The following is a 26,944-nucleotide window of genomic DNA, read 5'->3' as shown; positions in this document are numbered from 1 at the left end:
TTATGGTATTATTGCTGTGTTACGTGCCAGTGTTGAGGGTCCTTGCCTTCACAGGCCAGGGAACTGGCTCCTGAGGCAGCTGAATGAGGAGTCAAAGCCGGTATGTAAAGTAGGATTTATTAGAGAGAAAGGAAAGGCCACGGCTAGAGAAGTGTAGAGGATCCCAGAAGCTGGTAACTCACTGCACAGGTGAAGGCTGGGGCTTTTTGTGGACACTTTAACACTGGGTTAGGGTATCACTTAGGTGGGTTTTTTTCTATCGGCTATGTATTTGCATGTGGGCTCTCTTTGATGAGCTGGTCTGTTTGTCCCTTATTTGGGGGGGAGGGGACAACCTTGAGAGCATTTTGTTTATCAGCCCCGTGGCAGATTTTTGAGACCCTGTATCTCCTCCTCAGGGTGTAGGAATGCAGATTTATAACTCCTCAGGGTGCAGGGCTCATGGTGTTCTCCATGGGGGATGGGCTACTCACTCATCTGCCTTAGGTATCCAGACCCAGCAGTTGTACTGGGAGTACATTGTGACAGTTAGAAAAGTTCTTACAGTATAACAGGCTGAATTCACCCCTTCCATCATTCTCCTACAACATGTAAATTTAAACTGTGTTATAATCCTATTCCTAAATACACTGGAAAAATGCATTTAAGCTGGAGGACTTGTGGGTTTACCCTAGGCTCTGTCTGCCCATGCCGATCGATGTGGTTTATACGTGGGTCAACGGCACAGATCTTGAACTACTGAAGGAGCTACAGCAGGTGAGAGAGCAGATGGAGGAGGAGCAGAAAGCAATGAGGTAAACCTGATTTTTAAACAAAACACACCTCATCCTATAAGTACAAGTCAGCACACATTTGAGAAGAGTAAGGTGATTTCACAATCTATCCAAAGATCAGCTTTCAGATTCATAGTGTTAGATCTAGGCAGTCATCCATCTGACTCTCATGCCTAAGGAGGACCCAGCCACTTGTGGCACATGCCACCTCACTTTGTTCAGTAGCTGTTTTATGAAGTGATGGCTTGGTTTCTAAGGGGCCTAAAGGTGGGAGGAGGGGCTCCCAAGGAAACCCTGGGCTTCCTGCCTCTCAATGTGAGTCCCAAGTTTCATATCTTCATGAAATAAGTATGTATTATGCAAAGAAACCTTCACAGAAAGATGGATTATTCTCATGAAAAATAAAATAGGCCTGCAGACTTGTTTCCATCTGAAAAATACAATCAAAAGAATATTTCCTTTTACTTCTTTTAATACCAAATTATGGACTATGGAATTACAAGCTTTGGTACTTTTTATTTAAGATGTGATTTTGGTCAGTAAGCCTTGGAACGAGAGACTGCAGAGCAGGGACACTGGCTGATTCCCCTCATTAGGAGTATTTACGGATTGCTTCCCTATTCACTTTTTGAAAAGCATATATTAATGGTGCAAAGGAGTTTCGTTGTGGTATTTCCATGCATGCATATGTTGTACTTTGATCATATTCACCCTCTATGACTTTTCCTCCCCTTCACTTCTTTACAAATGCCAAAGGTGCACCCCAGTTGGAAGACATTGGCAACTTAAACTGCAATAAATTCTGTCTGTGTAGGGACTGTAAGACCTTTCCAGTGCCTGAAAATGACTGACAGCCTGCTTGCATGTTTTACTAGTAAGATATAAAAGTTCATATTTTAAGTGAACTGTCTTGGGGATAGTGAGAGGTACATTTGTTGATAACATCTCATTGGAACATGGATTTTTAAATGCTATAAACATTATAAAGCTTCTTACCTGTATGTTAGTTGCAGTGAAATAACTAAGAAACTCAACATTGCAAAGTCCCTCCTATTCACTTTTGGGACTAACACTAGCCCAAGCATATATAATGAACTATATTTCCTTTTCATTAGAGAAATCCTTGGGAAGAACACAACAGAACCAACAAAGAAAAGGTAAGCATTTTGATTCCTTCTCGGAGATAAAAACCAAAGGAATGAAGTGAAATTGCCAGATTATCATTTGTTTTTGCTGAGTACACGGTATTTTGTATTTAAGGTATTGCTCAGATTCAGTCCCTCTTCTGCTGTTTTTGACCCCAAACTAAGTGCATCTGTTAGATGAAAAGCTTCACAGTGCTAAAAGGCATGGCTGACTGAGAACCCTGGTTATGCGGGTTCTAGCCAACCAAAGCCTTACTGGTTTTGGAAGTCAGAGTACTCACCTAATCTGTCTTGATGCATTGTTCTCTTGACCTCCTTAAACTCTAACTCATACCCAGTGTTTGTAGCTATCATTTACTTAGATATTCATATGCATTTCCATATATATACATATATATGTAAAATATGTGTGTGTGTGTATATATATATTTTTTCTCCCCCTAGGAAGCTGTCAAGTTGTATGCATTTAAGGACCTGTAAGTGGATTTAACCCAAAAGAATCATATATATATATATATTTTTTTTTTTAACATAATAGTTATAATTTTATTTAATAAGTATTAAATACAACTTAATTATATATTATAACTAATTATGAGTTATTATTTTTCTTTTTGTTGTATCACTGTCATTCAAAATCAAACAAGTTTATCCACTTCTTCATAACAGTCTCTGAGACCTTAATGTGAAAGGTCACATTCTCTGATAATAGACAGTTTTTTTTAAATTCATTTGTTCACACGTGCATACATTGTTTGGGCCATTTCTCCCCCCTACACCCCTTGCCCCCTCTTTCTCCCCCCCCCCACCCTCTCCTTCTCCCCTCCACCTCCATATATATATATATATATATATGTATTTTTTTTTAATTAATTAATTTATTTTTTGGTGGTACTGGGGCTTGAATTCAGGCTCTACATCTTGAGCCACTGTACCAGCCCCCCCTCCCCCTTTTTTTTTGGTGTATGTTAGGTATTTAACACACACCAAAAAAATAATAATAATTCATGAGATAGGGTCTCATGAATTATTTGCCTGGGCTGGCTTAGCCCCACAATCCTCCTGTCTCTGCCTCCTGAGTAGCAGGATTATAGACGTGACCCACCCGGCTAGATATATCTCTCTTGATAGATACATTTGATTTGAATCATACTTGAGTCTGATAAGTCCTTAAAATAAGATTGGCTCACTGACAAGCAGAAATATCTATTAATTGCCACTGCTTTACTTAACTTAGACTTTAAAAAAGTTATTTGTGGAGATGATCCTAATTGCCTTTCTGAATTTTTTTTTTTTTAAGCTAGGGTCTCACTATGCAGACCTGACTGGCCTTTATTTATTTATTTATTTATTTTTATTCATATGTGCATACAAGGCTTGGGTCATTTCTCCCCCCTGGCCCCACCCCCTCCCTTACCACCCACTCTCCCCGCTACCCCCTCAATACCCAGCAGAAACTATTTTGCCCTTATTTCTAATTTTGTTGTAGAGAGAGTATAAGCCATAATAGGAAGAAACAAGTGTTTTTGCTGGTTGGGAGTCGACTCACATTAATTTCCTGTGCGTGTGTGTTACCTTCTAGGTTAATTCTTTTTGATCTCACCTTTTCTCTAGTTCCTGGTCCCCTTTTCCTATTGGCCTCAGTTGCTTTTAAGGTACCTGCTTTAGTTTCTCTGCGTTAAGGGCAACAAATGCTAGCTAATTTTTTATGTGTCTTACCTATCCTCACCCCTTCCTTGTGTGCTCTCACTTTTATCATGTGCTCAAAGTCCAATCCCATTGCTGTGTTTGCCCTTGATCTAATGTCCACATATGAGGGAGAACATACGATTTTTGGTCTTTTGAGCCAGGCTAACCTCACTCAGAATGATGTTCTCCAATTCCATCCATTTACCAGCGAATGATAACATTTCGTTCTTCTTCATGGCTGCATAAAATTCCATTGTGTATAGATACCACATTTTCTTAATCCATTCGTCAGTGCTGGGGCATCTTGGCTGTTTCCATAACTTAGCTATTGTGAATAGTGCCGCAATAAACATGGGTGTGCAGGTGCCTCTGGACTGACTGGCCTTAAGCCAACCATCCTCCAGGCTCTACTTCCTTTGTGCTGGAATTACAGGCATGCACCACCTGCCTGGTGCCTATATCATCTTTTTATATTAATTATGTGGCTTTATTTATAAATTATGCTAATGTAAATGCTGAGTGGTTTTTATTTATTTTGAGGCAGGGTCTCACTATGTACCTAGACTGGTCTTGAGCTGATAGATCCTCCTGCCTCGGCCTCCTGAGTGCTGGGATTACAGGCTTGTACCACCACGCCTGGCTTAATACTGTTTTTAAAAAATAACCTAAATTATTTAAATAAAACTAATGGTGCAACATTATGGAGAGACTGAGAAAAACAAAACACATAATTCTGGACCTTCATTCCACAATTATCATTTTTATTATTTTCTTAAGCATATTTTAATAGTTACAGTTTATAATCTATGTGCAATTTTGTATCTTACCCTTTAGTTTTATGTTAATGCATTGTCTTCATGCATCATACCTTTCAATATATATGGACACTTGTGTATTATATATTGCATATATACACCCAACCAAGTTGCTTCCACAAGGACTTGTTCCTTCATGAAGTGATGCCACCAGTGCTGAGAGGAACAGGTGTGCTGTGCTAATTGTGCTCAGCTAATGTTGAGTCATCATTTTTTGAGGAGTACTATTGATTTCTTTTGCATTTCTTTGATTATGAGGGAGGCTGAACAGTTTTGTACATTGTCTAATTCATTGTAGTGCCCACCTTGTGAATTTCCTAGCTGTGTTCTTTGCCTATTTGTTTATTCAGGTTAACAAATGCTTGTTATAGGTATTTCTCTTACTCAGATAGAAATATTTTATATAAATTCATGTTAGAACCATGTCACACTTGCTTTCATTTATATCTATGTAATGACCAATGCACTGATTGTACTCTAACTGGAATGGGTAAAATGTGCTAGGTAACATGACTCTCTGCTAACCAGAATCTCCCTACTAACTAATCAGCCTAACAGTGAGCTTCACTGTAATTATGTATAATCCTTACTAATGATAATAATGAAGTACTTAGTTTCTTGTAGACTTTTGAGTTAGTCAGTTTGGGTGGCAATTTTATTTTATTGATGGGAGTTTGAAAACTCTTATCTTTAGAGTGTGACCTGTTTGTTAATGTTATGCCATACTCACTAACTGGCTAAATTTTTATATTGAGATAAATTTTCTCATTTATTAATGTATAATTTTTTTTTTACATAGAAATCTCCTGAATTCAGTAGGGTGACAAGCTTTTCATGCTGACTAAGTTTTAGGAGCGTAGTTGTGAGCGTGTTGGCTTCTCTTTACAGTGAGAAGCAGTTGGAATGCCTGCTGACGCACTGCATTAAGGTGCCAATGCTTGTCCTGGACCCACCCCTGCCGGCCAACAGCACCCTGAAGGACTTGCCATCCCTTTATCCTTCTTTTCATTCTGCAAGCGATGTATTCAATGTTGCAAAACCGAAAAACCCCTCTACTAATGTGTCTGTCGTCGTTTTTGACAGTAATAAGGATGGTAAGAAATTATTCAACTTTAAACAAATGCCTGCTAAACTAAAAATGCATAAGGAGAAGTAAAAAACTGCCATTGTACTGCCTTTGTATGTTATCCCAAACTCAGAAAATGATTACATCTTTCACTCCATATACCCTTTTGTGCTAAATACCCATTGAGGACCTTTATCTGGAACTCATAATTACCTTATTGTCTTGGCTCTAACTCATTCTGCAGGCTATTTCTCTACTGTGGAACACCTCAATAAGGTTGTTTCTGAAGTTTTGACAGAACATACCTGAAGAATTCATACTTTCCATTCTGAGACATCAAGTTATATAGGTGTTACAGACTGAATGTTTGTGTTTCTCTTAGAATTTGCATGTTGAAATCCTACCCCTCAACCTAATAGTTTTAGGGGGTGGAACCTTTGGCAGGTGATTAAGACATGAAGGCTGAACCATCATGAAAGGGATTAGTCTCCCTATAAAAGAGGCCCAGAGCCTCAGGTTGGTGGCTCATGCCACCTCCTAACTACTTGGGAGCCTTAGATGGGGGGAGGATTGCAGTTCCAGGCCAGCCTGGGCAAAAATAGTTTGTAAGAACTCATCTCAACAGGGAAAAAATGCTAGGCTTGGCTACGTGTGCCTGTTATCCCACTTATGGTGAGGAGTATAAAATAGAATTGCAGACCAGGCCAGCCTTGGCAAAAAGCAAGACCCTGCCCCCAAAATAAGCTGAGCAAAAAGGGCTGGAGGAGTAATGCCTGCCTAACAAGTAAAAAGACCTGAGTACAAAAAACAAACAAACAAAAAAAACCCCAAAACAAACAAAAAACTCAGAGACTCCCTCTGTCCTCTACCATGGGAGATGATAATGAAAAGGTTGCCATTGCAACCCGTAAGAGCCCTCTCCAGAACTTGAACATGCTGGTACCAGCTTGGGCTCCCAGCTTCCAGAACTCTGAACACTCCTATTGTCTTTTGTTTGACTTTGTTGCGGTAGTGGGGTTTGAACGCAGGGTCTTAGGCAGGTGCTGTACCTCTTGAACCATACCTCCAGCCCACTTCTATTGTTTTTAAGACCATAGGTAGGTGATTTGGCTAGATGATGGATTGAAAATTTAATTGCTGGCATAAAACTGCACCCACATCCTGAGAGATCCTACCCTCTCACATGGCCTCCAAACTGCTGAGCCCACGTCTGTGTCCCCAGTTCTCACCTCTTTTCTCTCTTGGTACTCTTGGAGGGCGTGGGTTATACTTGGTTACCATGGAAGCCGTGTGGTTCCCTCTACACCATAGAGTCTTAGCTCTCTACCTTCCATTCTGTCTGTATCAGACCTCCAAGGCTAAATCTTTGCCCCCTTCCTACTTTTTTTTTTTAACCTAGATAGCTAACAATTAACCTTGTCCTATCATTTGCTTTTGTGTTTTGCAAATAATTCTTAGATTCATACCTTACTCAATTTATTTCCTCTACAGCAGTCTGAATTCCTTCACAGATTCCGTAGCACACACTGGCAAATAAATCTGAAAAGCCTGACTTTATTGGTTATTGTCTCTTTGAAGCTAATGCTTTAGTAGTACATACTTGCCTTTCACATGGATATAACGCCTCCCCCTGCCCCCACCACCGTGTTCCAGATTCAGTGGGATTGTGCTGTTGATCTCATTCCCACCTTGTGCTGCAGCTGTTGGTGTAGTCACACTAGAGGTGCTGGGCCTTTGCTTCTGCTGCACCCCTTCCTTTTCCCTCTCCTGACCTTGTTTCTGTTCTTCCTTACCCGTCTGATATCTCCATGGAGCCCCCAGACTAGAGCATTCATAATGTTTTAATTTTATTTTTACTTTTCTACATTCCTATACTGCAGTCTAATTTGTAATTTTAAAAGAAAATTGGGGGAGGTGGTACTGGAGTTTGAACTCAGGGCCTTATGCTTACTAGGTAGGTAGTTACCACTTGAGTGCTGCCTCCAGCCCTTTTGGGTTTAGGTTATTTTTCACATTTGGTCTTACTTTTTGCCTGAGGCTGTCCTCAGACTTTGATCCTCCTATCTATTGCCTAGCTCAGACAGACACAGTGTTACCACACTAGACTTCCTTTGCCATACCTGGGTTTGAATCAGGGACTTGGCACTGGCTAGGCAGGCACTCTTACCATTTAAGCTGTGTCTCCAGCCCTCAGTTTTGGTTTTTTGTTGAAAGTCTTGCTAACTTTTGCCTGGGCTGACCTTGAATCTTGATTCTCATGTTCTCTGCCTCCCAAGTAGCTGGGATTACAGGCATGAACCACCATGCCTGGCTCATAATTTATTTTTGATGGCACAGGAGTTTGTGGTATTCTCATGTGATTTCTTTTTTGAGCTGAAACTTTGATATATACCAGTTTATATCCAGAATAATGGCTGACATATGCTGTTCTGGTACTGAAGTATTTTCAGTTTGGAAGGAAATTTTAACTTTTCCAAGTACACCAGTGGTCTGTTTGTGAGCTCCTTTATACTTTAACAGTCACACATAGTCCAGGCCTGTAGTCCAGACCTGGCACTTCTCTACAACATGGTTTTCCAACGAAGCTTATACCCTTTGATTTATAAGAAATTATTTCTTTCTGTGGCAATTCATTTTGCCTCTGGAATAGCTGAAGCCGCAAACTGCTTCCATATAACTTTCTTTTTATTTTTTTGAGACCCAGTCTGGTCTCAAACTTTAGGTCCTCCTGCCTCAACCTCCTTAGTGCTGGTATTAGAGGCAGGTACTACCAAGCCCAGCTGCACGTAACTTTAGTCCAAAGGTCAGAGTGTACCCTCTGTGGTCACATGTCAGTAATCCTTCCCTCATGTGGCCTTTTGTTTCTCACTTTTGGTCTGCTGATCCTAGAATGCTCTTCTCAGATTACTTTTAAAATGTGTCCACTGGGCTGCAGACATAACTCAGCGGTAGCAATGACCTAGCATGTGCAAGACCCTGTGTTCATTCCCAAGCACTGCAAAAAAAAAAATTGTCAACTGTAGTGAGCGTTCTATTTCATGTAGTTCTGTATGTGCAAGGCAAGCAGACCTATTCATTCAGCAGTTGTTTATTAAGTGCCTCCTCCATGCCAAATACCTCCTCAGTGCTAAAGATATAATAACACACAGATGGATGATGGTCTTTGCTCTCTTTGAGTTTACACACAATGTATAAATAAATTAACACACAAAAGTAAATTGTATAGTTCATGGAAGATTAATACTGTTGAAACACTGAGTAGGGAAAGCAGGAGAGGAACTGTCAGTCAAACTGAGGAGGTAGAAATTCCAAATTGAGTTGTAGGAGCAAGCCTCACCAAGAAGGTGATTTTGAGTGAAAATGTGAAGAAAATGAGGAATCCAGCAACATAAGTATCTGCAGAAAGCGTGATCTGGGGAAGTAGAATGGCTAGTGCAAGGGACCTGAGGCGGGGTGTATCTAGCATGTTTGAGGAGGAGCAAGGAGACCAGTGTGGCTGGAAAACAGTAATACGGTGAGAGGCAAGAGAGGAGCCTAGAGAAGTAACGGGGTTGGGTTGTGTACCTGGTGTAAGCCATGGTAGCCATCAGATAAATTTTTTTGAAATGGACTCATACTCTTAATAGCCATTTCTTCCTTAAAAACAAATGGTGTGTTTCAAAGCTTTCCTTTCTCCAGTGCTTACCAACTCACTCACTGGCTCTTTGTGGTGCTGGTGTTCTAAGCCAGGGTTCTATACATGCTGCAACACTGAGCTACATCCCCAGCTCTATGCCATTTATATTTGTATAGTACACTTGAGACTTTTGCCCAGGGTTGCCACCCATCTTCCTGGTCTGTAATTTGCAGAATCCACCTTCTTTGCCCATTTTGAAGAGCAGAATTGGAGCCCCTTCACCTCTCTCCTGTTTTCCTCTGTCCTTAGATGTCAGTAGCCTATGGTGGTTCACTGTTTGCGTGTGCCCTTCACTTCAGATTTCTGTCCAGGTTGGGCTGCGTCCTTCCCACCTGCCAATCTGCAGTCTTCAGCGTCACCTTATGAATTTCAGTTGCTCCTTATGAGAAAATTACCTCTTAGGAGAAGGTGGGATCTGCAGGGGCTCCCTGCTGGTTACATAAATGCTGCCCTCTGGTGTTCCAGGACCTCCTTTGTCTGGATACCCTTATTTGCTAACATGTTCATTCTCAAATGTTTTAGTCTAGTCAAACAGTCCTCTTTGTTTCTCAACCATATCCGTGTTTACTTTTACATGGACAACTTCTGCCATCCTGTCATTTCCTTCTTTGAGATTCAGCTGTATTTGACCACTTACCATAAAGTATTCCATGGTTCTGCTGCCTGCATAAATCTCTTTTGGTGATGCAAATTTTATTGCTTAATTGTATATTAATTTATCTTGTTCCTTCTTTGTTGAGTGTGTTAATTTTGTCTCCTCCAGCTACTTTTTTTGAGGTCATGTATTATACTACTTTAATAGCTCTCAAGATGATTTGCACAGTGTCATGACAGATAGCACATTTAAATATTTGTTTAAAATATGCTTGTTTATTTTATTCTTCATTGTAGTTGAAGATGCCCACACTGGACTGTTTAAAGGAAACAGCAAACAGACAGTTTGGAGGGGTTACTTGGTATGTTATTTTAAATTCAATTAAAAGTACAATTATACTTTTGATTAGAATAAAAGTAGGAATAATAATAAAGCTGGTTTTTTCAAATGGTTTTGAGTAGCCCAGGCTGGACTTGAACTCTCAATCCTCCTATCTCAACCTACTAAGTGCTGAGATTACAGACATGTACCGCCTTTTTTTTGCTAGGGTGAGTGAGTGCTGACTGAGGTAATATTGGCATTCTTATTTTAAAGTTGTGTGATTCAGTATATCTTTCCTAGATTCTCAGCTAAAAGTTTTCACCAGCCTCATGATGTGGAAAGTGACTTGAGGTTGTTTTTTCTTCCCCCTCCCCTTATTTTAGACAACAGATAAAGAAGTTCCTGGGTTAGTGCTGATGCAAGATTTGGCTTTCCTGAGTGGATTTCCACCAACATTCAAGGAAACAAGTCAACTGAAAACAAAATTGCCAGAAAATCTTTCTTCAAAAATAAAGCTGGTAAGATCATGGAACAAGAGCCACCAGCATGGCACATCTAATATAATGTATGATACTTCTCTTGTGGCCCATTTTGTTCAGAGTATAGCCAACAGTCATAAGAGGCAAAGAGTGACTGTGCTGTCACAATATTCCACCATAAAGGTAGCTCTTTATGGAAGGCACTTACTCCTTATTCTTAATGTGGGAAAACCTTTAGGAGTCTTACTTGGTTTTCTGATTTCCCAGATTGAAACAGGACTCATTTGTTTAAAAGAGGAGTTCCTACTATGTGTCAGGTAATAGCTGCTGAGGATGCAACGGTGGACAAAGCAGACAAAAGCCCTGAGAGCACTTTCGGTGTAAGGAAATGGAGGCCTGGGAGGAGGAGATGGGGAAAGTCATAGTGTAGTAAGTACACAGGCTTTCTTTCATAAAGGGACTGTGTATCAAATGCTTAGAACATTTGATGATGTAAAACTCTCAGTCACTAATAACTAATGGAGGCATTAATGTTTTAGAACTTAGGCTTAGTCACTCTTCAGGCCTGACTGTATCATGTGTTAGGGTTGACTTTGGAGGAGGCCTATGACATGCCTTGTCCTTAGCATTTGTTGGTTTCAGAGCCATTTGTCTGATAGATTTAGGACACAGTCCATGTGGGCTTGTTTCCTAGTCGGCCTTATGTCTAGATGCCTGCATCTACAGTCAGAAATAGTTCAGACTGTAAAACATGAATGTCTCTTTTCTTGGAGTAGAGTGCATAAAGCTCTGGCTCAGAAGTTGACAGGCTCTGGTTTTGCAAATAATTGCTTTTTGGATTCTGCTCGGTTTAACTTGCCTGATTGCTACTTCTTCCCCATGTTATGTGCCATTTATCTGTTTGGGGTGGGAGGATGAAAGTGGGGGTAGTGGGGTGGGGACTGTGACTAAGGGAGTTCTTACTTAGTCCTTGTGGATGGTTTTTACACCCCACTGTTCTTCCCTTTAACAGCCTTTTCCCCCCATATATGTCTCACTGTTTAAGATGCGTTGTGCTGTTGTGTTCACATGATCACTGTGAATGACATCTGAGCTTTTTCTTTTTCATATTCTCCTCCATAGTGTTCTTTATTATACTTTGAAGTACAGCTATATTAGGGTCGAATTTGCTCTTAATCTGAAGTTACTAAAATAAATGTTCTATTCCTCCTTCCCCAGCATTATTTTTAGTACTTATTATTATTTTTAGTACTTATTTGGGCAGATAAAACCATAGATAGCTTTCTTTTAGTTCATTTGACCTATTGGCTTCATGGCTGTTAGTCCTAGAACCATAGACACATGTATATTGTACTTCTGACTGTCAGCAGAAAGAATGACGTTCTTCATTCTATTTATATAATCCCAACTACAATAAATTCTTTTTAAAAGAAAGAAGGGGTTCATTCCCCTTCTCCATCCCTGTTCTGTGTGTCTAGCCCATGTCTCCCATCCTGCTAGAGCCACTCTCCAGCACTGATTGCTTTTGATGTGTCTGCTGATAGAAGGGTGTGTGCTACCAAAGGATGCCAGTCCTGAGCAGTGATGGATCTTCTGCAGAGTTCTTGAGTGTTGTGTGTGGTGTGCAATAGAGGTAGAGTGGGGTCTTGAGTTGGACAAGGAGTCCCAATGGGCTCCATGCATGGTTAGAGTCCCTTCCCACCTTTTATTCCCCGCTGGAGTCATCAGGATGTCCAGCCTGTATTTATGGAGGTTGCCACCTCTCAGTGGCCTGCTCATTCCCATCATGTTCACTGCAGGTCACCTGCCTGATTCCAACACCTGTGATCACCTTTGGGGACTAGGGTTTATGGTGTGGGGAGGCTAGAGAGATTGAGAAAGAAGAACAGGAGTGAGTGTATAAGCATTTGAGCCCTGTTCTTCAAGTGACTATTTTTTTTAACTCAAGACCTTGCACTTGCTTGGCAAGCCCTCTACAACTTGAGCCTCATCTTCAGCCCTTTTTTGCTTTAGTTATTTTTTAGGTAGGATCTCACATTTTTTGCCAAGGGTTGGATTCAGACCACAATCCTGGTACCTTTGTCTCCCAGTAGCTGGAACCACAGACACGTACCACTAAGTGGCTTATTGATTAGATGGGGTCTCTGTAACTTTTTGCCCTGACTGGTGGCAAACCCAGGTCCTCCTGATCTCTGCCTCCTGAGTAGCTGGGATTATAGACATGAACCATCATGCCTGGCTTCAAGTGACTCTTTGGCTTTATTTCCAGATTTTATCGTGGGTCCTCTGAGAATGAAATGTCCTGTCATGGGTTCCCAATCCATTTAGATAATGAGCTTTTATTAAATTCCTCCTGTGTGCCAGGGGCTATGCTAGGGATAACTGAGTGGATAAAAGCACTTAAGTTATGGGGCATGATCAGTGCCAAATACAAGTTTATAAAAGTGCTGAGAGAACACCTTGCTTTTAGGCACATGGTAGGGGGAAGCAGGTTTGCAGAATAGGAAACAGTCTCCTGGGAGAGAGGGAATGAAGCAGCACTTCCAAGCAGAGGACACAGCCTGAGCAGAGGGTTGAGGCTTGGAAGTAAGCAGTGTTTTCAGGGAGGCAAGAGGCAGCTCCTGGAGGCTAGAATGTGGGCTTGGTTTTTGCTGGGGATGATGGTGGAGAGGTAGGGAGGACAGAAAGACCTCCAACTAAGCCTGGACCCTGTCCCAGAGGCAGAGAGGGTCAGTAGCAGAACATGGACACACTGTGGTCTCTTTCTAGGAATATAGTAGGGGCAGGTGTGGAAGGTGTTAGACAGGAAGGGCTGGAGGCAGGAAAACCTGTTCAGGCACAGGTGCCACAGCTCAGTAAGACATTCCTGTTCAGTGACCTTGGCAGTAGGAAGCTTCAGTGGGAATGGCTGCACAATCATCTGAGACACTCAGCATCACATGAGGACATAAGCCACAGGGGAGAGAGAAGAAGAATGAAAGTGGAAGTGGATATTTTTAGTGAAGATGGAAGTGATGGCATTAACCACACACTGTGCTACAGTGGGAGAAGCAGAATTTTGGGTGGAAACTTGGAGCTCTGTTTGGGGTTGCGTGCCACAGGGACATGCAGCATGTAGGAGGGAGGCTACTGGGTGATAGTCTTCAGGACCTGAACAGCTGGACTGCCTCATCCTTCCTGGCTCCTCCAGGAGGCCTTTGCCAAAGCCTATGCCACTCAGGGTTTGTTCTGCCATGAGTATCTCAGGACAGACACTTTCCCACTCACTGGTACACCACCACACAGATGGTGACCTGGCGCTTGTGGAAGGAATGAGTAAGAAGAACGCTGTGACTACAACCATACCACCATATGCAGCACCTTGGAATATAAAGGGGGATCTTAATTTTTTTTGTGTGTGGACTGGGGTTTGAATTCAGGGCCTTTACCTTGAGCCACTCCACCAGCCTTTTTTTTGTGATAGGTTTTTTCAAGATAGGGTCTCGGGAACTATTTGCCTGGGCTGGCCTTGAACCACAATCCTCCTGATCTCTGCCTTCTGAGTAGCTAGGATTACAGGCATGAGCCACTGGCACCTGGCTTCATAAAGGGGGATCTTTTAAGGACATGCCACGCCAGGTTTTGGTACCTGTGCCTTTAGATCAAGCTGTTGTATACACACAACTTTACCTTTATATGCTTTGCTTAGAGGAAAACTGCATGTTTTTCTCCCAAGGAGAGAATGTGAGGCTTAAAAATGCTTTCATTTGTAAGATAATGGGTTTGAGTTCATAAAAACTTTTGTGTTGACTCATATATCAGTCTTTTCTATCAGAGACTTTCTAGTTTGAGGTGCCTTGAGGTGAGCCTTTCATGATCTGATTAGTTAGTAATTTATTGGAAGAATTTTTGTATGTGACAGACACAGGAATTGCCTTTTTGATAAATCAGGTAATATTTTCAAGTCACTCTAAAATTGTGTTTTCAGACATTTTTATTCATAGTTGAGCTTTTTCAATTTATTTTTGATTTCTGTTTTTGTTCTCTAACATGTGAGAGCACATGAGAAATCTTCTCAAAGCTCTCAAGTAAATTGTCACATTGGGTATAATTCAGTGTTCGTGAGTGCTGAGTGAGTGTGCAAAAGAGAGGGTAGAGACCTGTCCTTGAGTATTTTTATCACGTTTTGAAGCAGTGTATGAATTACGAAGCTTTTGGGTATAAAGCAAGATCATATAGGAGTAGCTATTGAGGAGACTGGTACAAACTTAGAGTTGCAATGGAGAGGCAGGAAAGGTCTGTGTGAATCAGGGACCTGAAAGAAGTTTTGAAAGAGATCCTTGAAGATTGGACAGGTTGTTTCTTTAGGCAGAAATGATGGTGCAGGCAGGTGGGAACTGCATTGTGAAGCTCTGGACTCTGCCCCCATCAGTTATGTTCAGGACCTGCTTAAAGTTACTAAAAATTATGCTACAAGTTGAACATCCCTAATACAAAAATTCAAAATGCTCCAAAATCCAAACCTTTTTGCAGTACTAGTGGGAAATTCCATATCTACCTCATATGAAACTTTGTTTCATGAGCAAAATTGTTAAAAATTAAAAAATTACCTTCAGGCTATATGGATAAGTAGTGTTTTAACATAAATGAATTTCATGCTTAGACTTGGATCCCATCCCCAAGATAGCTCCATTGTGTATATGCAGATAACCCAAATCAAAAACATGTATCCATACTTAGGTTGTTACTGTTTTTTAAACCTTTTTTGTTGTTGTTGTTTTTCCTCAGTGCTGGGGATAGAACTAGGGCCTCACGTGTGCTAAATTGCTAGGCAAGCACCACCGCTGAGCTACATCCCCAGCCTCATAAGCCAGTTTTTAGATGTAAGACACTGTGCTGAGAACAGTGGAGCTATATGATTAGAGCACTCTCACGATAGGCAGTATTTTTATTTTTAAGTGATCCTATGTATTTTACATTAGTGTGCTCTAATCTTGCCTTGATAGTCAGTCATCACCTGTAGAATTGACAAGTGAAGATTACTTACACTACTTTTTAAATCTTTACACCTTATGATTTGATTTAGTCAGTATAATTCTTAGATTTGTGAAAAAAAATACCCTAAGGCTGTTTATCCTTCTCTGTCCAATTCCATACAGTAGATACAATATAAAGTTTAAGGCTTAGTTCAAGTATTTCCACACAGCATACTGCAGTGTCACATCCTTGGAGTATGGTTTCCATGTCCGTCACTCTGCGGAACCCAGTCTGTGTTATAAGTAATTGACAGACCCACTGATTTCTTGTCCTCTAATTTTGAAGCCTGTTTATCTTTGGAAATATATTAGAACTTAAATTTGTCTTCCTGGCAGTATTTTTGTCTCTGGGTTTCTACAGCACTGCTTGTCCTAATTATCATCTGTATTGTCCTTCACGGACACATTCACCCATCTGAGGCTCAGTTACTATAGCTCACCTAGGTCCTGTCCTTGACCACCATGTGATATACCCCTCTCTGTCCTCCATCCCCTCTCACTACCCACACAGATCTGTCCTTCCTGTTGTTCTAGATGATGTTACAATAACAAACATTCTGAAATCTCATTTCCTTAAAAATAACAGCTTTATTTCTTAGTCATACTGCATGTCCATTGTGGGTCTGCAGGGAGTAGATGTGGAGGTGGCTTTCTCTTTGAGAAACTTATAATTTGAAGATTTTGATAGACTTACAATTTAAAGTAAGCAGCTATCTTTGGAGGAGGCAGTTGCCCACAATTGGAGAAACTACACCATTCGGCCTTACCACTTCCTGTCCCCCCTATTCTGGCAAAAGTAATGAAGATGTGCAGGATTGGGCTGCCACCTAGTGAGGCTGGCAGAGAACACTTTCCTTTTTTCACCACTTAAAGTTGGTTGATTACAGTGGCAGAAAATCTTTCTTATACAAATAACTATTCCCTTAAGCACCTTACTTTTCATATCTTTTCCACTTATTATAATGTCTTCCACTTTCCTTACAAGGAAAATCTCTGCCTTGTTTTTGATGCATATGTAAAGAAACCAGCCATAGGCACAGTTGCTAATAGGAGAGTTTTAGTGCTATACTTTTTATCAGTGAAAAGGCCAATATAAGTTATGAAATAAAAGATGTAATTTAAAATAATTCCATGAATCTCTGAGTCTGTTTTTGGAATTCTGAAGTCCCCTTCATAATTTCGAACCTACTGTCCCTTTTATAATTAAACTTTCTCTTCTCTTCTCTTTTCTGTTCTCTTCTTTTTTCTTTAGTGCTGGGATAGAACCCAGGGCCTCACACATGAGAGACAGTGGTGATCAACCATGGTGCTACACTCCCAGCCCTCTTTTCCTCTTTTATCAGGCATTGGAGAGTTCTTTCTTTTTAAAGTTTTTCTTCATACCTTAATGGTAAACATTGAAACAAGATTGTGTTTTGTTTTGCCTTCTTTGTCTAAAATGGAAACCCCCAGTGTTTCAGGTGTAGTTAACCAGGCTTCTTTGGGATGACCTAAGAGCCTGTCTGTAGAAGAAGGCAGTAAAAAGCAGCACCTAAGATCTAGTGAGAGCCTGACTCCTGATTCTCTCCAGCAAGTTTATTTGTTTTTGGTGAGGCTGGGGTTTGAACTCAGGTCTTCATGCTTGCAAAGCAGGTGCTCTACGGCTTGAGCCATGCCTCCAGTCCATTTTGCTCTCATTATTTTGGAGATGGGGGTCTCTCAAGCTGTTTGCTCACTCTGGCCTTGAATCATGATCCTCTGAAGTTCACTTTCCTTGGTATCAGAAGGGCCAGGTTTGACTTCTGAAGCTCAGCCCAGCCAGCAGCTCCTCCAGCAGTATCTCCCTCACCCCTGCAAGCTGCATGGCTCTTGCAGGCCCAGTGGCACCTGCCACATGTGGTGCTAAGTGTCTGGTTAGCTACTATCCATCTCAGTGCATCTCACAGGCTAGGGTTGCCTACCAGCAGAAGCCCCAGGAAATGACACATTCAGGTTTCAGAACCTCACAGATCTGAGTGTGACCCTTCAGCTCTGGGACTTGCTAACCACCCAGGGCAAGGTCTGCACCAGTACACAGCCAGCAGTGGCAGAAACTGAAGTAGAAACGGTATTCCGTTGCCAAGTTAAAATGAAAAGTGTTAAGGTAGTTCAATTTCATTAATTTTTCGCTCTAATTTGTTGTACCTTCTGTGAAATTGATGCTCCCTAATGAATAGTGCCTAGGCAAAAATCAAAGCAAAACAAAAAATGCTGTCATAAATCGATTTCCAACAATAAATGACATTTGCTATGAGTTGGAACTCAAAGATCAAGGTTGGATGTGCTGTTATAGCTCAGAAACATACTAACCTCAGATCCTGACCTAGATTTAAATTTATCTAAAATGTATAAAAACCTGTGAAATTTGAGAATGTCTGTGAAGTTTCAAAATAATTTTCTGTGATAAAAGCAATTTAGAGACTGAAGGTATGACTCCAGCAGTATAGTGCCTGCCTGGCAAGTATGAAGCCCTTAGTTCAAACCCAGTACCACCAAAACAACAATTAAAAAGAGCATATTTGAATAGAAGAAATAAAAATAATGCTATTTTCCTCATAATAAATTGAAAATTAAGTTAGAATATTAAATTACTACAGGTACTTATTTTAGAGGAGCGATTTTCTCCAGGGAGTCCCCAGAGGTGCTATGGGGAGTGGAAAGAAAGGGATGAAGAGACTGGGGGATGGGCAGGCACCCAGGCAGCTGCTTCTGGACCCCCACCACACACACTGATACAGGTATTGACAGTAGTGAGAACTGTCTCCCCTGAGTGCTTAACTCAAGTCAGGTACTGTCATGGTTAAAAAAAAAAAAAGGTAATTAAGAAGGTGGTACACAGGTGGGCATGTGTACACCTGCACGCAGTTGATGCTAAGAGTTAGCAGCGTATACAACAAAAAGAGTGGGGATAAGCATTCTAACTTCAACATCTCCTTTCTTGGCATCTGCAACTCAGGCAAATGCTTAGAAAACACACTAAATATAGTCTTGTAGCAGATACAGAGTTCAGAGCCCATAATAGTTTGTGTTTGCTTCTGTTTTGTAAATTAAGAAAGAAAGCCATCGGCTCTGTCAGAAGAGTAGAAGGATTTTGCTGGCGTAGATTAGTGATTTTTCACCTTCCCCATTTTCTGATCTGAAAGCTTCTTGTCATAGGAAATTGTATGCTACGGAGTCAAAACATAAAACAAACGAAGGACACTGATGGGATGGACAAGCCTATTTGTAAAACTTGTTGCTGTTTACAGTGTCTCCTCTTAGGTTTATATGATTACTCCAAAAGCTTTGACCCAGAAGTTAGTTTTCCTACAAAAGCTCTTTAGGCTGGTGTGCCGGTAACACTGTCCAGACATGAAGCAGGAAACTGATCAGACACTCATTGGCAGATGCAAGTCACCAATTCCAGTAACATTGCAAGGCCTTTCCCCCAGTATAAGAAGATTGGTAGTATGCTAGAATAAAAGTCAAAAACTGTTGGCCAGCACATGTGATTTTGTTCAAATGAAGAACAGTCAATAACATTTGAGCTGGTATGGAAAGGTTGGGGAGATTTCATTTAAGAGTGGGGGATTCTGGTCTCTTGGCAGCCCAGGTGGCATTGAGTAGTGGCTCAGTTTTCAGATGGAGCCTGAAGTTTCCTGTTCATACCATGTCCTCCATCCCTTCTTGTTTCTTAACACCTAGTTTGTTGCATTCGTCTGGGAAATGCATCTAGCCTGTTTGATCTTTTTCTTTTGGTGATACAGTCTTTCTGTTTCAAGATTAAATGTAAAGCTGTGAGTTAAAAGATGTTTCTTCTTGAAGATCAGTTTTTCCATGTAACTGTCTTGTTATTTGATAGTTGCAGTTGTATTCCGAGGCCAGTGTAGCCCTTCTAAAATTGAATAACCCCAAAGATTTCCAAGAACTGAATAAGCAAACTAAGAAGAATATGACCATCGATGGAAAAGAACTGACCATAAGTCCTGCATACTTATTGTGGGACCTGAGTGCCATCAGCCAGGTAAGGGAAGAAGAGATTCTTTTATAACTCAGATTAAGGATTTACAAGCAGTATGTTAAGAGACGGAAGAAGACTTAAAAGAGAAGTGATTTGATTGGAACTTTTCTAAATTTCCAGTCACTGCCGGTAGTTTAATATTAATTGAAACAAGCAAGAATTTAAGAACCTTTTTGTAAACTATGACAAAGAAATGCTGTATTTCTGAGGGTTTTTTTTAACATCTGAATCTTTTGCATTTTTTGTGATGCTTAAATTAGGACTGCATCTTTGAAAGTCAGCCAGAGCACCCTGAGACCAGAGAGGGTAGAAGGGAAAGACAAGTTGGAGGAAGCTAGACTTAAAGATACTCACGTCTTTATGTGTCCATGTTTCTCCCAGTCCAAGCAAGATGAAGACGTTTCTGCCAGCCGTTTTGAAGACAATGAAGAGCTGAGATACTCGTTGCGATCTATTGAGAGGCATGCACCATGGGTTCGGAATATTTTCATCGTCACCAATGGGCAGATTCCATCCTGGCTGAATCTTGACAATCCTCGAGTGACAATAGTAACACACCAGGTACATGGCTTTCCAACTATGAAAAGTCTGTGGTTTCCTATCCGTTCTTTTAATGTGGTACAGGGATCTCATACTTTGATTCCCCTTACCCTTCTTACCTCCGTGTTCACTCTTCTTTTTTTAAACCCTTCTGTTTTTTTCTAAAACCCAAATCAAACCAGAACAACTCTCATTTGTCCTCTTTCTCTCTCTTGTGTGTTTATTTTTTTTCTTTTAAAAGGATGTTTTTCGAAATTTGAGCCACTTGCCTACTTTTAGTTCACCTGCTATTGAAAGTCACATCCATCGCATTGAAGGTCTGTCACAGAAGTTTATTTACCTAAATGATGATGTCATGTTTGGGAAGGATGTCTGGCCAGATGATTTTTACAGTCACTCCAAAGGTCAGAAGGTGAGTACCTAAGAGTAGGGGATGCCAAGTTTGTAAGTCACTAGCAAATAAGAAATAGTGTATAAGCTTCTATATTCAAGTATTAAATAAGTGCTTCTGAGTGCTAAGCTCTGGAGAGTCAGCAATTGAACAGTAAGAACAGTACAATAGGAAATATGCTTCCCTACATTCTCAGAAACCCAGAATCCAGCCCTTTTTCCTGATCCTTTACATTTTCTATTACAGCAAAATCACTGCAACAAAATTGTAGTTAGGGTGTCAGCAAAATGACCAACATAGAAAGGTATGAATGTAGTTTTACATAAGGCAGCTTCTCATGTTTACACTTTGCAGAGAGGCCAATGGAGAGGTGCTTAAGAGTACAGGTGCTGGAGCAGCTCTTTAGCACAACCCTGGGCAATGACATGACCCCTGTGTTTTCAGTCTGTATGGTGGGAAAAATACAAATACCCAGCTGGGCACGCCTGTAATCCTAGCTACTCAGGAGGCAAAGATCAGGAGGATTGTGGTTCAAAGCCAGCCTGAGCAAATAGTTCGAGAGATCCTATCTTGAAAAACCCATCACAGAAAATGTGCTGGTGGCGTGGCTTGAAGTGTAGGCCCTGAGCAAAAAAAAAGTACAAATACCCAGCTACTGTTAATGAAAGGATTTAGTGACCAGTTGGAGACTTTTCATCCTGAGCTTACAAAACTGCAGCAGTATGCGCTAACAGCAGGACATCACTCACTAGTGCTTATGCCATCTCACTGGGCTCATTCTCGTGCTCCCTGCTCACTTGCCTCTTCTCTGTTAGACTATAGGGCTGGGAAGTTGAGCTTGTGACTTAACAGGGACAAACACAAAGTAAATAACGTGTATGGTTTTCATGCTGACCAGTGTGCCTTGTGCTGAGGAGTATGAGCACTGATGGTTTAAATCAGGTGGGATAGGAAGATTGATGGGTTTTTTGAAAAACAAGTAAGCTTCAGTTGAGGTAAAGAAAGACATTCAAAATAGATGGAATGAACAAAGGCACAGAGACTTTAAAAGAGGAGAGCATATTTATTTTTAGTGATTTTAATTTTAAAAAGTGCCATGTACAAGACCTAATTTAGGGAGCTCAGGATGCTGTGCTGATGAATTTATCACAGAGCCTTATGCATGGGAGGTAAAGGCTACTGAGAGTTCACCTGTTCCTTCTCTTAGCCTTGACACTAGCTTATGCATAAAAAAAACACACTTGGAAGTTATTGTGAGTTGTCACAGACAAGCTGTGATTGTGGCATACTGCCCACCCACTTTGAGATAATTTTGTCCTCAAGTGTGAGTCTGACATGTTGCTACTTCATTTCAAAGTAGATTATGAGCATGTTGTAAGAAACTAATCTGAGTTGAGTTCTTGTCTGCTTTTTGTAAGTAATGGTAAAGAGCACATGTGCTCAGCACAGACAACTAGCAAGAATCTGTAAGCTGTGTGGGCACAGTCCAACTTAGAGCAAACATGACTGTAGATAGCCCTTGGAAAACTTTGGCCTTTATAAGGGCTCAGTTTCTTTTTTTAAAGAAATTTTAATTTAAGTGTAGAAGTGTGAGAAATCATTGTGTTTTCTCTTTGGCTTTATGGTAGGTTTACTTGACATGGCCTGTGCCAAACTGTGCAGAGGGCTGCCCTGGCTCCTGGATTAAAGATGGCTATTGTGACAAGGCTTGTAATAATTCCGCCTGTGATTGGGATGGTGGTGATTGCTCTGGTAAGGATGTGTTAAAATGTGATTTGTTCATGTTCATGGATTGTTCTCATTCATTGACTATGTACTCTCACCTTAACTAAACCAGGTATTGAAATAATCAGGAATCCATAGACTCTTGGGAAGTGGTATCAGTGTTTCCTTGTGGCCAGTTTATTCATATTATTCATTGTTGAAGGCATTTTCACATATTAACTGCATTTGAAAATGCCTCTTCTGACTATTTGAAATACGAAAATGTAGAATACTCTTAATTACACAAACCCAAGAGCAAGAATAACTTTAAGTGGTTCTTATAGGAATTTATGGCTGGTAATAGCTTATGGAATGACCAAACAGATGCAGAAAAAGTAACTGTCTTATCTCCTGAGCACCTCTTTTCCCCTTCTCACATTCTCATATTTGGATTTGTTGATAATAGCAGAATTTTACATTTACTTACTGTATTTCAATTTGTAAAGCACTAAGTTATAGAGCATTATTCATTACCCATTTGAATTTTTTCTCCCCAAGAAAGAGAGTATGTGCACACAGATATTATCATTCACATGTTCCATATGAGGAAATAGATTGGAAGTGTGTTAAAATTAGAGGAAACAAACATTCAAGTTGTGTTTCAGTCAGATCTGCCAGGTACACTTTTATAAAATACAAGTAACTGCAGGGAGATAACAAAGGTGTATGAAGTAGATGTGTGCAGACAAGAGACTCAGCAACTAGTAGAATATTAATATTTGAGAGCGATAGGTCAGTCCCATGTTCAGACATATTTTGGCAGTTTTGATAGTCACAGTCTTTGATAGGCAGGTGCTCTACCACTTGAGCAATGCTTCTAGCCCAGTCCTTGAAATAATCTCTTCCTGTTCCCTTATTTCACCCTACCTTTCTTAATCCTTACTACCACCACCACCACAACCACTCTACTACACCACCCTCCAGATTTGAGTCTTAGCATACGGACAAGTGATGCTCCCTTTTCAGTTTCTTCTTAAGATACATGGAACCTTTTAGTAAAGATAGGGAGGAACCTTTTCTGACTGCAGTTCATGCATCAGTCTTGCAAACTTTAGTAAGAAATGAAGAACTCTGTCTTCTTTCAAAATAATAAGCCCAGCAAGTTTATGTCTTCTTCTTTTTTTTACAGGTAACAGTGGAGGGAGTCGCTATGTTGTAGGAGGCGGGGGTACTGGTAGTATTGGAGTTGGACAGCCCTGGCAGTTTGGTGGAGGAATAAATAGTGTCTCCTACTGTAATCAAGGATGTGCAAATTCCTGGCTTGCCGATAAGTTCTGTGACCAAGCCTGCAATGTTTTGTCTTGTGGGTTTGATGCTGGTGACTGTGGGCAAGGTATATTTATTGCCATAAAAACATATTATAAATAAAGGGGAAATCCTTGACAAGTAGAGGAGCTATTATTTGAAGTAATTATTCTCCATCTTTCTCTCTTTTAGCCTTGTTATTAAACTAATCGTAATTTAAAAATAAGGAAAAGACGCAGATACTTTGGAAAAATAGTAGACACTTTTGAAATATCTTTTCCTATTATTGCTCCTATCTGATTCTTTTGTACTAAACAGACTTACCTTCGCTGAAAATATGAGATGAGGTTTAATTTGAAGCAATAAAAGGAGATCAGTGATTCACTAAATAAGGATGCTTTGAAAAACTGGATTTTTTTGATAGTTTATTAATAGAGGTCATTTCTGGCCAAATTTTTTGTTTTAACTAATGGATGAAATGACATGGAAATTGATATTTATAATTTATTGTTATGAATCAGGCCATATCTCTATGCTTGGTCAGTTAGCAGTCCGTGTAAATTACTATTACTACTGTAGGCAGTGAAATGAGCCATATTCCTGAAGCTATTATATTAGAATTGAAAATCATCCTTAGAAAGTAAAAACTCAAAGCCAAAGAATTAAAAGAAAATGGAGTTAAAATGCCTCACTTAGAATAAATCACGAGGGCTGGTGGAGTGGCTCAAGTGGTAAGACTCCTGCCTAAAGTAACTCACATTTGTGGTTTTTTTTTTCTAGATCATTTTCATGAAATGTATAAAGTAACTCTTCTCCCAAACCAGACTCACTATGTTATCCCAAAGGGTGAACACCTGCCTTATTTCAGTTTTGCAAAAATAGCCAAAAGAGGAGTTGAAGGTGCCTACAGTGACAACCCAATAATTCGACACGCTTCTATTGCCAATAAGTGGAAAACCATCCACCTCATAATGCATAGTGGAATGAACGCAACCACAATACAGTTTAATCTCACATTTCAAAGTACAAATGATGAAGAATTCAAAATCCAGATAACAGTAGACGTGGACACAAGGGAAGGACCAAAACTGAATTCTACAACCCAGAAGTCTTACGAAAATTTGGTTGGCCCCACAACAGTTCTTCCAGAGGCAGAAATCCTTTTTGAGGATGTTCCAGAAGAAAAACGCTTCCCAAAGGTCAAGAGACACAATGTTAACACAACAGGGAGATTCCAAGAGGAGATGAAAATTCCTGTGGTCAATATTTCACTCCTTCCAAAAGAGACCCAGTTGAGTCTTCACAACTTGGACTTGCAACTGGAACGTGGGGACATCACTTTGAAAGGCTACAACTTTTCCAAGTCAGCCTTGTTGAGGTCATTTCTGATGAACTTACAGGATAGTAAAGTAAAGAATCAAGCTATCATCATAACAGGTGAAATGAGTACTAATTTGCAGGCCCTATCAGAAAATTTGGTTTCCAAAATTGGAGACAGTTTAGGAGCTTCTCAAAGATTACAGAAATCAACTTTACCAGTAAGGAAAGTAAATGTGAATGGTAACTCCCAGGATCAGAACCCACCCATGGTCTTGGAGACCAAAGCAAGATTAAAATTGGAGACTCAGAACCAAAGTATAGTAGGTGGGAGTATGTCCAAAGAAAAGCTCTCATCTCTGATTATTCCACCTGAGAACCATGAGGCAAAAGAAAAGCTCACAGGGAAAGAAGAAGAGAAAAACAGAATGGAGGAAAATGCTAAAGATCACACAGGTATTAATGAAGTATTACCCGGAAGAAAGCTGCAGCATTACACAGGAAGTTACCTAGGCTTTTTGCCATGGGAGAAGAAAAAATACTTCCAAGATCTTCTTGATGTAAGTTAAATCCAGCCTTATTCTTTGTCCTGCTCTGGAGAAATAAGTAACTTTATAAGTGGATATAATAATAGCTATCATTTATTCAGCACTTCCCTGTGCCAGCCACTGAATACTGAATTAAGTGATTTTCTTTCTTTTTTTTTTTTTTTTGTGGCATTGGGTTTTGAATTCAAGGCCTACTTCTCAAGCGACTCCGCCAGCCCTTTTTTTGTGATGGATTTTTTTTTGAGATAGGATCGCAAGAACTATTTGCCCAGGCTGACTTTGACCGCGATCCTCCTGATCCCTGCCTCCTGAGTAGCTAGAATTACAGGTGTGAGCCACCAGTGCCAAGCTTACGTGATTTTCTTACATGATTTCATTTAACTTCACCAATAATCCTAATAATAAAAGTACCATATGAGAGTGTTTACTGGTGTTATCCTCATTTTACAGTTGAGAAAACAGCCCGTGTGAGTAAGGGATTTAGCCAGGAGCGAACCTGAGGAAGTTGGAGAATGGAGGCATCTTATGTCTCCTTAGCATGTCAGATCTGATGATTTTCCAGCTTTATTGTTGAAAACAACCCGAGGTTCAGATAAGCTTGTTAGCATTCCCAGGTTCACCACAGCAAGTCAGTGGAAGCCAAACCACAAAGTTGGAGCGCTCTTCCTTTGCCAGGCATGGCCTCCATCTTGTTGTGGTGTCATTTGTGTTTCTCCCAAGTGCTGTCACTATTCAGTGCTGGGGAATGCAAGACAACCAGAACACAGTTGCCACCCATGGAGACTCAAACTTGTGGGGGTGACAGGTTTGTGGAAAGATAGTTAGAGCCATGAAATAAGGGGCTCTGCTGAAGAACAGGCAAGGAGTCCATTGGGAGGGCGCCTAGGCTCTGCCAGAGGCATTGGGGAAGGCATCCATGAGGAAGTGTCCTCTGAGCTGACCCTGGACAAGGTCAGAGTTGACAGATCAAGAATAGTCACATGTCTAGGCTGGATAGTGAAGAAGCACAGCCACTGGTACATGTTGGGCTGGGAGGAAAAGGGTGAAAGGGGAACCATGTCTTGTTCCTCTCGGTGTTTTCGGGAAGTATCTTGTGCCTGGCTCTTTAGACATTAACTATTGTTGAGTGAAGGACTGCGGAGTTCTTGCCTATGTTAATTTCTACACTTTTCCACCTTTTCTTTCCTTTTAAAAAAATTACAAAAGCACTACTATAGAAATTGTAAAAAAAAAAAAAAAAAAAAAACTTAAAAAATTGGGAAGGTCTTCTTCCCCAGTATCCCTTCGTAAAATAACCACTTTTCCTAGTATTTTCCTATAATTACATAAAATATAAGCTATATAGTTTCTGTTCTGTAACAGTGAAATTATACTGTACATGTATTTCCCTGTGGTTGCCTTTTGATTTAGTAGTATATAGGTAAACTACTCTTGTCAGTGCCATTGCTCTTCCTAAGTGCTGCACATTACTTCCAATGTTTAGCAATTATGACTAGCATTAAAACAAATATTCTTGTACATGTATCTTACACTAGATGAAATTTTTC

General features: G+C 40.4%; 1 protein-coding gene across 4 annotated transcripts in view; it reads left to right on the top strand.

Annotated features, from left to right (window-relative positions):
- The window catches only part of Gnptab (N-acetylglucosamine-1-phosphate transferase subunits alpha and beta), an 81,548-nt gene that overhangs the window by 36,508 nt on the left and 18,096 nt on the right, over positions 1-26,944 (top strand). For 3 of the 4 annotated variants that reach the window (XM_020169551.2, XM_074084237.1, XM_074084236.1), the window contains 11 exons: positions 675-794; positions 1,889-1,930; positions 5,311-5,516; positions 10,056-10,120; positions 10,464-10,598; positions 19,434-19,595; positions 19,974-20,153; positions 20,374-20,544; positions 22,152-22,275; positions 23,417-23,620; positions 24,313-25,409. In XM_020169551.2, the coding sequence (XP_020025140.2) occupies positions 675-794; positions 1,889-1,930; positions 5,311-5,516; positions 10,056-10,120; positions 10,464-10,598; positions 19,434-19,595; positions 19,974-20,153; positions 20,374-20,544; positions 22,152-22,275; positions 23,417-23,620; positions 24,313-25,409 (2,506 nt within the window). Of the gene's footprint in view, positions 1-674; positions 795-1,888; positions 1,931-5,310; positions 5,517-10,055; positions 10,121-10,463; positions 10,599-19,433; positions 19,596-19,973; positions 20,154-20,373; positions 20,545-22,151; positions 22,276-23,416; positions 23,621-24,312; positions 25,410-26,944 lie in introns of those variants that run through there. The other variant, XM_074084239.1, reaches the window with a different exon arrangement.

Source organism: Castor canadensis, chromosome 8 (assembly GCF_047511655.1).
Source record: "Castor canadensis chromosome 8, mCasCan1.hap1v2, whole genome shotgun sequence".
Taxonomy (NCBI): domain Eukaryota; kingdom Metazoa; phylum Chordata; class Mammalia; order Rodentia; family Castoridae; genus Castor; species Castor canadensis.
This window is presented reverse-complemented; position numbering and strand designations above follow the sequence as displayed.